General features: G+C 43.0%; 1 protein-coding gene across 3 annotated transcripts in view; it reads left to right on the plus strand.

Annotated features, from left to right (window-relative positions):
• si:zfos-2326c3.2 (misshapen-like kinase 1) overlaps positions 1-12233 on the plus strand; it is a 249878-nt gene that overhangs the window by 164750 nt on the left and 72895 nt on the right. For all 3 annotated transcript variants that reach the window (XM_034182332.1, XM_034182330.1, XM_034182331.1), the window contains 3 exons: positions 2433-2579; positions 4927-4997; positions 6418-6497. In XM_034182332.1, the coding sequence (XP_034038223.1) occupies positions 2433-2579; positions 4927-4997; positions 6418-6497 (298 nt within the window). The remainder of the gene's footprint in view (positions 1-2432; positions 2580-4926; positions 4998-6417; positions 6498-12233) is intronic.

The raw sequence follows: 12233 nt of genomic DNA on the forward strand, positions 1-12233 counted from the left end.
GGTGGGGGGGCGTTCGGTCTGCGACTCTGGGTTAAGACCAGTGCTTAATTTGTAAAGTGGGAGGTCCCGGAGCGCAGAGGATGGGTGGCTCCGGTGCAGAAAAAAAAAAAGAAGGGGGGGGGGGCTTGCGAACAACGCTGTGCTCCACACCGAAAATAAACTGGGCATGTATTGTAGTCCTAACACTAGTCACACCAAATCCGGATAGAGTACAAATTCCTCAGTGGTCCCTTGTTTATCGCGGGAGTTACGTTCTCTGTGTTCACACCGGGCGCGATGCGAGCGACTGCAGCCACAGGTTGCCATGTAATCCCTATGTAAGGACGCGTTTTGGTGCCAAACCGCACAGCGTGAAGCGAGTGAAGCGACGTGAGTGAAGCGATTTTGAGCGTTTTGCGCGTTTGTGGCGCGATATTGCGTCGCGTCACGTGTGTTGCCCTCCTCCCCAAGTTGAAAAATCTGAACTTTTTCGTCTCTTTGTGCTGCGATGACCAATCAGGGACTGAATATGTTGTGATGTGGAGATGTCTGGAGTTTGACTGAGGATATGAACATGTCCTGTATATGGTAGCAGCCTGTGAGCAGGACTTATGTCTCTTTTGTCCTTTATTTCACAATCGGGACAGAGTTTTTGGAGCGAGCAGCAGCAGGGAATCATCCATGGAGATTATTTTACTTATTAACTACACAGATGTATAATAAAGCAAATGATGACTGGTTTCTAAAGACAATTATGACAGAGTTTTTTGGGAAAGAGCGAGGAGCAGCCTCACAGCAAGCCGCGGAGTTTCGTTCTTTCTATTTTTTTTTTTTTTTTTTTTTTACGTGCGCGTGCGAGCGAATTGTCTGTGTGGAGAATATTTTATTAATTAACTACACAGATGTATAATAAAACAAATGGTGACTGGTTTCTAAACACAATTATAACAGTTTTTGGGGGGAAGAGTGAGTGGCAGCAAGCAGCGGAGTTTCTTTTTTTTTTTTTTTTTTTTTTTTATTGTTTACATGTGCGTGCGTGAACAGGACAGTTGGTCCTCAAACTAGGTCCCGCAGAGGTGGAAGGACCACTGAAAGCGGCCATCATCCAGACACAGCTCCTGCAGCAAATAATGATACTCTCTGTATTGGGAGCTTTTCACAACAACTCGCTCCGTGTGATGAAGGTCCGTCATCATGACTTGACGCCGAGTGGAATGGAAGCTCCTCCTATTTGATGACACACCGGGGCGAATTTTCGCTGCGAAAGTCCACCCAAGCAGAGCGACACACCGGGCGAAGGAGGCACGTCCGTCGCCACGCGACCCCCGCTAATTTGTAGCGTCTGATCGCGCCCGGTGTGAACGCGGCACGAAATCTGCGAAGTAGCGCTATTTTTTACACTTATTATAGATGTTTTAAGGCTGTAAAACCCCTCACTACACACTTTTCTCAAACAGGCATTAACATTTTCTCACTTTTCTCTCTTGTGTAAACACTCTCTTTTTTCTTCTGTGCGAGAAGATTATAAACAGACACACGCAGAACACAATGTGCGGCTCTCCCTTCACTCACTGCCTCCGGGGGTACGGATGCGGGACCCGCAAAGAATCCAAGTCCTCTCTCGGTGGCCACGGAGCTCTGCGGCTACGGTCAACATCCGGATCAAAACAGGGAGCGTAGCCTCTGGACCTGTTGCCAGATTTGGCACAATTCCGCACAGCAGACAGGGCGGCGGTGTGATTGGCAATGAGAGCAATCGCGGTGATTTTTTTAAATATATATTTTGTTAGTCAAGAGAGGTGGCGGATCACGGATCCAGTATAGATAGCTGGCGGAGCAAACGTCAGAGGTTCCGGAGCGCGCTCTGGCTTGCTCCCCCTCAAATTAAGCCCTGGTTAAGACCAAAGACATGCTGGAGAGATTATATTTCCCAGATAGCTTGAGAACACCCCGAGGTCCCCCAGGAAGACGTAAAGGATTTGATTGAGGATAGGGGAATGTGGGATGAGCTGTGACCCTGACCTCAGCCCAGATAAGAAGCAGAAAATGAATAAATGAAGAAACTAGATGCCATCCTGTTACTGTGGAGTTTGTCCATGCATTCCTCTGTTACGTCTCCTGTGTGAGCAGTCGCCACAATATGAACAAACCAAAACAGTTTTAGCTGCAACCATGACACCTTGGAAAATGGAAATAATAGTGTTGTGAACTGTTATTCTTATACAGTGTTATGATTCATAACATATGACCCTTGAACGACAGATTGTATCATCAGAAATACAAGAGGAGAGGATTTCTCTGTTTTTGTAAAACCAAATGTTTGACATGTACTTTCCACAGCAATGCATTTTTAAGAATGGAAAGACCTTGAAATCCCCACCCGCCCCCACCTCACGCCAGCCTAAATGTAATGAAGGTTGTTGATGAACATGGATGACTTTTTATCCTTCCAGAATACCAAACTGTGCTCAAGTCGAGATGCCCGCCACAGCAGCTCTTTGACAGATATGGCCAACTCCTCACAATCCCCCATTTTGCCCACTGTCCCTCTTACACCATCAACTGAAGACGTCTTCTGGGACTCTGATACTCCGCCAAAGGTAGGTACCAGTTTTAGCTGTTGTGTGATGCATCAGGTAATCTGCCAGCAGGTGAAATCAGTGTCAAAAATTAGACATACGAGGTCTGTTAGAAAAGTATCCGACCTTTTTATTTTTTGCAAAAACCATATGGATTTGAATCATGTGTGATTGCATCAGCCAAGCTTGAACCTTCGTGCACATGCGTGAGTTTTTTCACGCCTGTCGGTTGCGTCATTCGCCTGTGAGCAGGCTTTGTGTGAGCAGTGGTCCACTCCTCTCGTCAGATTTTTATTGCGAATAAATGTCTGAACGATTTGGAGCTTTGCTGCATCAAATTTTTCCAGAAACTGTGAGAGACCTCTAGGTAGACACCATTCGGAAAATTCAGATGGCTTTCAGGGACGATTTTATGGGGATTACACAGATTAAGGAGTGCTCCAGCCGGTCATGGAAAGAGAAGTGGAGGGATGCGCCATGGAGACGCGAATGGTGCGGACAAAAGCACCTCTGTGTTGGTCTCACAGGACGGCTTTCAGATGGCTTTCAGACAGCTTTCGGTGGCTTTTCAGTCGTGTGACTATCCGAGAAAAAAACTCCTGTAACAGTGGAATGTGCCAAAAAAGTAGTGATGTCCACGTCTTCTGCCATTTCTGTGGAAGTCAGACGACGTCCAGGATCAACAAAGCCTTCATGCTGGAAATGATCTGGTTGTTTCAGCGGGGTGTCAGCCTGTCAATTGGCGCTCGGAGTGCGCCGCGCTCTCAGATGCTGTGGGCGGTCTTTAAACTGGCTGGAGCACGCCTTAATCTGTGTAATCCCCATAAAATCGTCCCTGAAAGCCATCTGAATTTTCCGAATGGTGTCCACCTTGAGGTCTCTCACAGTTTCTGGAAAAATTTGATGCAGCAAAGCTCCAAATCATTCAGACATTTATTCGCAATAAAAATCCGATGAGAGGGGTGGACCACTGCTCACACAAAGCCTGCTCACAGGCGAATGATGCAACCGACAGGCGTGAAAAAACTCACACATGGGCACGAAGGTTCAAGCTTGGCTGATGCAATCACACGTGATTCAAATCCATATGGTTTTTGCAAAAAATAAAAAGGTCAGATACTTTTCTAACAGACCTCGTAAATTGAATTGATAGGTGTAAGATGAACTTATCTTACCCACTCAAAAATTCTACGTTCTCATCTCTCATTCCGGTCTTAATGTTTATGAGGAGAATATGCTATTAGCTGGGTTTACCCATGGAGTACCATATGGATTTTAAAGAACAACTAATAACAACAACAGCAACACAAAGGGCACAGTCCAATAAGAAGCCTGTGCTCAGCGGTGTGTGTCTGAGCTAACAGGAGGCCATATGGAGTTGATGGAGCAGTTAATAACACGATTCTCTCTTCTTTGTGTTGTGCAAACATCAGCTTTATAATACTTAAGTAAACAGATGCAGAAGCAGGCTGGTGATGTGCTGAAGCTAAGTTCAAGCTGTATGTTTTGATATTTTCTTCAGTCGTAGGTTTTTGTGGTGCCCAAAGCTACAGTTTTTATTTTTTAAGTGACAGTTTCACCGCTTGGCTTGTTAACGTGTGCCACAGCAGAGATGTTAAATAACACAAACCAAGTTCTCTGTAGGTTTGTCAAGGATGTGGGCAACTTTCAGAAGCATCATAACCGTTTCAACCGTCCACGTCCTGCTCACAGGGTGTGTGTTCCTCTCTGTGACTAGGTCATGTGACCAGGAGTTGAAAGGGCAAATGTTCAACGGCTTGTTGGTTAGGGCACGTAGATGTGCAATGAAGAAATAATGAAAAATCCACTTCAGACAGTAGTGATTACTAACAATTTGATGGAAACTGAACTGATTTCACAATGTTGGTTTTTGATTTGTTCAATTACTTGGTTGTTTGGATGAATACTGAACAATCTTGAGAAATGTCCCTGAATGAGTTCATGTTTTCACATCACATGGAAGATATGATGGTTTTGTAAAGGTTGCAGAAGAGCAACAATTAAAGGCTGAGAAATTTAAAGAGTTAAATGTTTAATTCTGGTACATTCTTAGTGATATATTTCTCTCTGTCACTAATTAAAAAAATTTTTTAATCATAGTCTGTTATACAGCCTTTCAGTTACAGGTATTGCTGTACAGAATGGGCTCATAACTAAATAAACCCTCCCATAATTACCTGAAGCCATGCTTGGCTGGGCTTCACATCATTTTCAAGAGCTGCAGGAGGGTAAAAAGTGAAATGAAGACCGTGAAGACGCCGTCTCCTTTATGCACGTGCCAACCATCCACCTGTGCAGAAATTGATTCTGATGCCTTACTCTGTGCTGTCTAAATGTAATTTTGCAGGTTCCAGAGCGCACTACCTCTAAGTTCTACTGTAAAGAACTGGTGATGGGACACAAGAGGACCGCATCAAGGTACAGTCCTGCTACACTGTGGACAGGCTACACACATGCATATAATTGGACCTCAGGCAGGAACCACTTGTACTAATAGATTCATTCATAAACAGTGTGAATGAGTGATTTAAAAGAACTTTATTTACCAAATTACAAACAAAATCTACAAGTTGTTCAGACCTGTAGTACAAGTCATGTGTAAATACTGTGCTTTCGTCCAGTCCTTTGGCTTTGTCTTCAGCCATCGATTGATTATTTCATTACTTTGAAACCATTTTAGTTTGAAAGTCATATGTCAGTTACATACCATAATTAGGTTGACATGATGCTGTTTACCTTTACATTTTAAATGTAGTATAATTCTGAATTTATTCATATAGCTTAATGATATTAATTTAGGATCAGATAAGATAAATATTCCGTTAATAATCCCACAACAGGAAAATATTCTGCACGGTCTCTCTCTCTCTCTCTCTCTCTCTCTCTCTCTCTCTCTCGTCATACTTGTGAAAAACATTATAGTAGTTAAAAAAAAAACAGTATTTTTTCATTCATTCATTTTCAATACCCACTTAATCCAGTTAAGAATCATGGGGGGGGGCTGGAGCCAGCAGTCATAGGCCGTGAGGCAGAGAAGGCCAGTCTATCACAGGGCCAACTCATAGTATTTAAAAAAAACTTTACTGATCATCAGATTTCAACGTCCGTGGCTAACGAGCATACGTAGCAAGTTCAACATTTTTTGCGCCCATTGTCTGGGTTTGTGGCAGCAGTTCCTGACACCTCAGTAACAAAATGCGTTCAGACACACCCCATATCTACTCAACCCTCTGTGCAACTTGTTTTGGATTCTGCTGCCAAAATATGATCTAAAGCTTATATCAGTAGTCAGTATCAAATGAAAGCAGCAGCTGTGTCTAAAACTAGAAACATAAATTGGAAACAAGATAAGACCAGATTGCATTATTGATAAGTAGCATTGCATCACGCATGTCTAACCTCTGGTATTTTAGACCCGCTGTGACACCAATACACGGCACACAATGTTAACCATTCAAATCGACTTTATTTGTTGTTGGGGTTTATAGCAGGGTAAAAATGATCTCTTACACGAGAAAAGACTACAGTCATGCTAAATCAGATTTGATGAGATGAATGTTGATTAGATTTTTGAAATGCTGATGAAATTGGGTCAAAGTGTTAAGTATTAGCACAAAACTATAACATACAAATTTATAATGTGGTGACTAGTTTAGATGGAAAGTTCAAAGTTGATTAGCTAACTGAAATGTTGGTGGGTTCAAACCACAATTATCCTCAAGTGTCTAAATGTTCTTGGATAAGACACTGAACTCAAACAGAGAAGAAAAGTGTCATGTTGGTCATAATGTAGTGCCTTCACTCTCTTTCTCTTTTCTTGTCATTTGGCTCCATCTAGTGGAAGTCCAGTGTCTGTGGCAAGTGAAAATGGAAGATCTGTGACTCACAGAGGCTCCTCTAGCAGCAGCAACCACCCAGGTTTGTCCACCTGAAGCTGCTTTTTTTTAGATTTTTGTCTGTCACTCAGCTCAGACACAAACTAAGATTTGGACCCCTCAGATTTAGAGGCTCTGTCAGTGTCCACCACAAGAGGCACTGATGCTGATACTGATCTTATTGTGCATATTTTGTATCAACCGTATGACTGTTACACATTGGACAGCCTTTCTCAAAGTGCAGTTTGAAAATTAGTGCCATTTGTTTTGTATGGCACAGTCTTAAAGATTTGTGCAGTCCAGGTCAGAATTATTGGCACCCCAATATTTTAAGTATCAAATTATAATATGTTCAGAAATGAATGCAAATGAAACAAATCAGAATAGTAATATAAATGCAATAAAGATGATGTTTTCCTGTAAGCTGTTATGTGTCGGACGCGGGCGGAAAACCGACCCAGCGTTTGACAGGACCCAGCATAAAATAAATAAATAAATAAATAAATAAAACAATCAATCAATCAATCAATTTTATTTATATAGCGCCAAATCACAACAAACAGTTGCCCCAAGGTGCTTTATATTGTAAGGCAAGGCCATACAATAATTACGTAAAAACCCCAACGGTCAAAACAACCCCCTGTGAGCAAGCACTTGGTGACAGTGGGAAGGAAAAACTCCCTTTTAATAGGAAGAAACCTCCAGCAGAACCAGGCTCAGGGAGGGGCAGTCTTCTGCTGGGACTGGTTGGGGCTGAGGGAGAGAACCAGGAAAAAGACATGCTGTGGAGGGGAGCAGAGATCAATCACTAATGATTAAATGCAGAGTGGTGCATACAGAGCAAAAAGAGAAAGAAACACTCAGTGCATCATGGGAACCCCCCAGCAGTCTACGTCTATAGCAGCATAACTAAGGGATGGTTCAGGGTCACCTGATCCAGCCCTAACTATAAGCTTTAGCAAAAAGGAAAGTTTTAAGCCTAATCGTAAAAGTAGAGAGGGTGTCTGTCTCCCTGATCCGAATTGGGAGCTGGTTCCACAGGAGAGGAGCCTGAAAGCTGAAGGCTCTGCCTCCCATTCTACTCTTACAAAGCCTAGGAACTACAAGTAAGCCTGCAGTCTGAGAGCGAAGCGCTGTATTGGGGTGATATGGTACTATGAGGTCCCTAAGATAAGATGGGACCTGATTATTCAAAACCTTATAAGTAAGAAGAAGAATTTTAAATTCTATTCTAGAATTAACAGGAAGCCAATGAAGAGAGGCCAATATGGGTGAGATATGCTCTCTCCTTCTAGTCCCCGTCAGTACTCTAGCTGCAGCATTTTGAATTAACTGAAGGCTTTTCAGGGAACTTTTAGGACAACCTGATAATAATGAATTACAATAGTCCAGCCTAGAGGAAATAAATGCATGAATTAGTTTTTCAGCATCACTCTGAGACAAGACCTTTCTAATTTTAGAGATATTGCGTAAATGCAAAAAAGCAGTCCTACATATTTGTTTAATATGCGCTTTGAATGACATATCCTGATCAAAAATGTCTCCAAGATTTCTCACAGTATTACTAGAGGTCAGGGTAATGCCATCCAGAGTAAGGATCTGGTTAGACACCATGTTTCTAAGATTTGTGGGGCCAAGTACAATAACTTCAGTTTTATCTGAGTTTAAAAGCAGGAAATTAGAGGTCATCCATGTCTTTATGTCTGTAAGACAATCCTGCAGTTTAGCTAATTGGTGTGTGTCCTCTGGCTTCATGGATAGATAAAGCTGAGTATCATCTGCGTAACAATGAAAATTTAAGTAATGCTGTCTAATAATACTGCCTAAGGGAAGCATGTATAAAGTGAATAAAATTGGTCCTAGCACAGAACCTTGTGGAACTCCATAATTAACCTTAGTCTGTGAAGAAGATTCTCCATTTACATGAACAAATTGTAATCTATTAGATAAATATGATTCAAACCACCGTAGCGCAGTGCCTTTAATACCTATGGCATGCTCTAATCTCTGTAATAAAATTTTATGGTCAACAGTATCAGAAGCAGCACTGAGGTCTAACAGAACAAGCACAGAGATGAATCCACTGTCTGAGGCCATAAGAAGATCATTTGTAACCTTCACTAATGCTGTTTCTGTACTATGATGAATTCTAAAACCTGACTGAAACTCTTCAAATAGACCATTCCTCTGCAGATGATCAGTTAGCTGTTTTACAACTACCCTTTCAAGAATTTTTGAGAGGAAAGGAAGATTGGAGATTGGCCTATAATTAGCTAAGATAGCTGGGTCAAGTGATGGCTTTTTAAGTAATGGTTTAATTACTGCCACCTTAAAAGCCTGTGGTACATAGCCAACTAATAAAGATAGATTGATCATATTTAAGATCGAAGCATTAAATAATGGTAGGGCTTCATTGAGCAACCTGGTAGGAATGGGGTCTAATAGACATGTTGATGGTTTGGATGAAGTAACTAATGAAAATAACTCAGAACAATCTGAGAGAAAGAGTCTAACCAAATACCGGCATCACTGAAAGCAGCCAAAGATAACGATACATCTTTGGGATGGTTATGAGTAATTTTTTCTCTAATAGTTAAAATTTTATTAACAAAGAAAGTCATGAAGTCATTACTAGTTAAAGTTAAAGGAATACTCGGCTCAATAGAGCTCTGACTCTTTGTCAGCCTGGCTACAGTGCTGAAAAGAAACCTGGGGTTGTTCTTATTTTCTTCAATTAGTGATGAGTAGTAAGCAGAGCACGGTTCAAAGGAAAACCAATTTTAAAACATAGTGTGTTTAGTGAAAATAACCCAAAGTCCACGGCGTGGCGAGGTGACAAAACGGCGCGCTCCCAGCAGCGCAAAAGGTCCGGAGCCACAGCCATTCTGGACCCAAGGACCCCGCCGAAGTGGAAGTGTGCTGAAGAGCGTGAGACCTCACCCAGTCCTCTTTCACAGACCGTGGCGTCAAACCTGGAGCGGTCTCTGCGTCCGTAGTGGTGAGATTGTTCTCCCAACGTCGATCTCACCCGTCTGGTCACAAAGTCGAGTCTCTGGCAAATACACACTGTGTATTCTAGGTTTAAATGCAACCATGCCCTCATCAAGACAGATGCATCACAGCTGTGAGTCCTGATGAACTGCACATGATAACAAGCCTCAGGTGTTCAGGGTGAGGTCCTCAACTCAGCCACTCAGTCCTGAACACATACCACCTGGAAGGAGAAACAGAAAACAAAAACAAAGCCAACCAAACACCCCAGCCCACAACATAAGCTAATCAAAGGGTGTAAACAACTAAAAATTTCAGAATCTGAGTTTTTACAGACTCACTCATCTTCAACCGCTTACTCCAGTTAAGGGTCATCGGGGGGGGGTGGCTGGCAATTTAAAGTTTACAATCCACTTAATCTGCATGTGTTTAGATGCACCTGAAGGGAACCCACACAAACACGGCGAGAACATGCAAACTCCACACGGGAAGGTCACAGGTGGGAATCGACCTTCTTGCTGTGAGGCAACAGTGCTAACCACTAATGCCGCGTTCACACCGGGCGTGACGCGGGCGACTGCAGCCACAGGTTGCCATGTAATCCCTATGTAAGGATGCGTTTTGGCGCCAAACCGCGCAGCGCAACGCAATGGAGGCGAGTGAAGCGACGCGAGTGAAGCGATTTTGAGCGTTTTGCACGTTTGTGGCGCGATATTGCGTCGCCTCACGTCGCGTTGCCCTCCTCCCCAAGTTCAAAAATCTGAACTTTTTCGTCTCGTCCCGCCGCGATGACCAATCAGGGACTGAATATGTAGTGACGTGGAGATGTCTGGAGTTTGACTGAAGATGTGAACATGTCCTGTATCTGGTAGCAACCTGTGTGCAGGACTTATGTCTCTTTTGTCCTTTATTTCACAATCATGACAGAGTTGTTGGAGCGAACAGCAGCACCACAGCAGCTGGGAGCGGAGTTTCTTTTTATTTTATTTTACGTGCGCGCGCGAATCGTCCTGGAGATTATTTTATTTATTAATTACACACCTGTATAAAGCAAATGGTGACTGGTTTCTAAACACAATTATGACAGAGTTTTTGGAGCGAGCAGCAGCCCTACTTGCAGCAGCAGGGAGCGGAGCTTTTTCCTTTTCTCTTTTTTTTTTACGTGCGCCCGTGAGCGAATAATCTGTAGAGTATATTTTATTAATTAACTGACCTCTAGTAATACTGTGAGAAATTTTGGAGTCATTTTTGATCAGGATACGTCATTCAGTGTGCATATTAAACAAATATGTAGGACTGCTTTTTTGCATTTACGCAATATCTCTAAAATTAGAAAGGTCTTGTCTCAGAGTGATGCTGAAAAACTAATTCATGCATTTATTTCCTCTAGGCTGGACTATTGTAATTCATTATTATCAGGTTGTCCTAAAAGTTCCCTGAAAAGCCTTCAGTTAATTCAAAATGCTGCAGCTAGAGTACTAACGGGGACTAGAAGGAGAGAGCATATCTCACCCATATTGGCCTCTCTTCATTGGCTTCCTGTTAATTCTAGAATAGAATTTAAAATTCTTCTTCTTACTTATAAGGTTTTGAATAATCAGGTCCCATCTTATCTTAGGGACCTCATAGTACCATATCACCCCAATAGAGCGCTTCGCTCTCAGACTGCAGGCTTACTTGTAGTTCCTAGGGTTTGTAAGAGTATAATGGGAGGCAGAGCCTTCAGCTTTCAGGCTCCTCTCCTGTGGAACCAGCTCCCAATTCAGATCAGGGAGACAGACACCCTCTCTACTTAGACTGCTGGGGGGTTCCCATGATGCGCTGAGTGTTTCTTTCTCTTTTTGCTGTGTATGCACCACTCTGCATTTAATCATTAATGATTGATCTCTGCTCCCCTCCACAGCATGTCTTTTTCCTGGTTCTCTCCCTCAGCCCCAACCAGTCCCAGCAGAAGACTGCCCCTCCCTGAGCCTGGTTCTGCTGGAGGTTTCTTCCTGTTAAAAGGGAGTTTTTCCTTCCCACTGTCGCCAAGTGCTTGCTCACAGGGGGTCGTTTTGACCGTTGGGGTTTTTATGTAATTATTGTATGGCTTTTGCCTTACAATATAAAGTGCCTTGGGGCAACCGTTTGTTGTGATTTGGCGCTATATAAATAAAATTGATTGATTGATTAACTACACAGATGTGACTGGTTTCTAAACACAATTATGACAGAGTTTTTTGGGGGAAGAGCCAGCTGCAGCAAGCAGCGGAGTTTTTTTTTTTGTTTTTTTTGTTTTTTTAAATTGTTTACATGTGCGCGGGCGAACGGGACAGTTGATCCTCAAACTGGGTCTCGCAGAGGTGGAAGGACCGCTGAAAGCGGCCGTCACCCAGACACAGCTCCTGCAGCAAATAATGATACTCTCTGTATTGGGAGCTTTTCACAACAACTCGCTCCGTGTGATCAAGGTCCGTCATGTTAGCTTGACTGACAACCAGAGCCGGCGAGCGGAATGGAAGCTCCTCCTATTTGATGACGCACCGGGGCGAATTTTCGCAGCGAAAGTACACCCACACAGAGCGACACACCGGGCGAAGGAGGCGCGTCCGTCGCCTGGCGACCCACACGAATTTGTAGCGTCTGATCGCGCCCGGTGTGAACGCGGCATAAGCCACCGTGTTGCCCACAAAATCACTTCATTTACATTGATGAACACACATTACATTATAGTGTAATTACTCATTCTGACCAGGACTGTACGTGTTTAAATGACAGAATATAACACAATATGCAGTTTAAAAGACAT

Source organism: Thalassophryne amazonica, chromosome 11, assembly GCF_902500255.1.
Source record: "Thalassophryne amazonica chromosome 11, fThaAma1.1, whole genome shotgun sequence".
In the NCBI taxonomy this organism is placed as follows: domain Eukaryota; kingdom Metazoa; phylum Chordata; class Actinopteri; order Batrachoidiformes; family Batrachoididae; genus Thalassophryne; species Thalassophryne amazonica.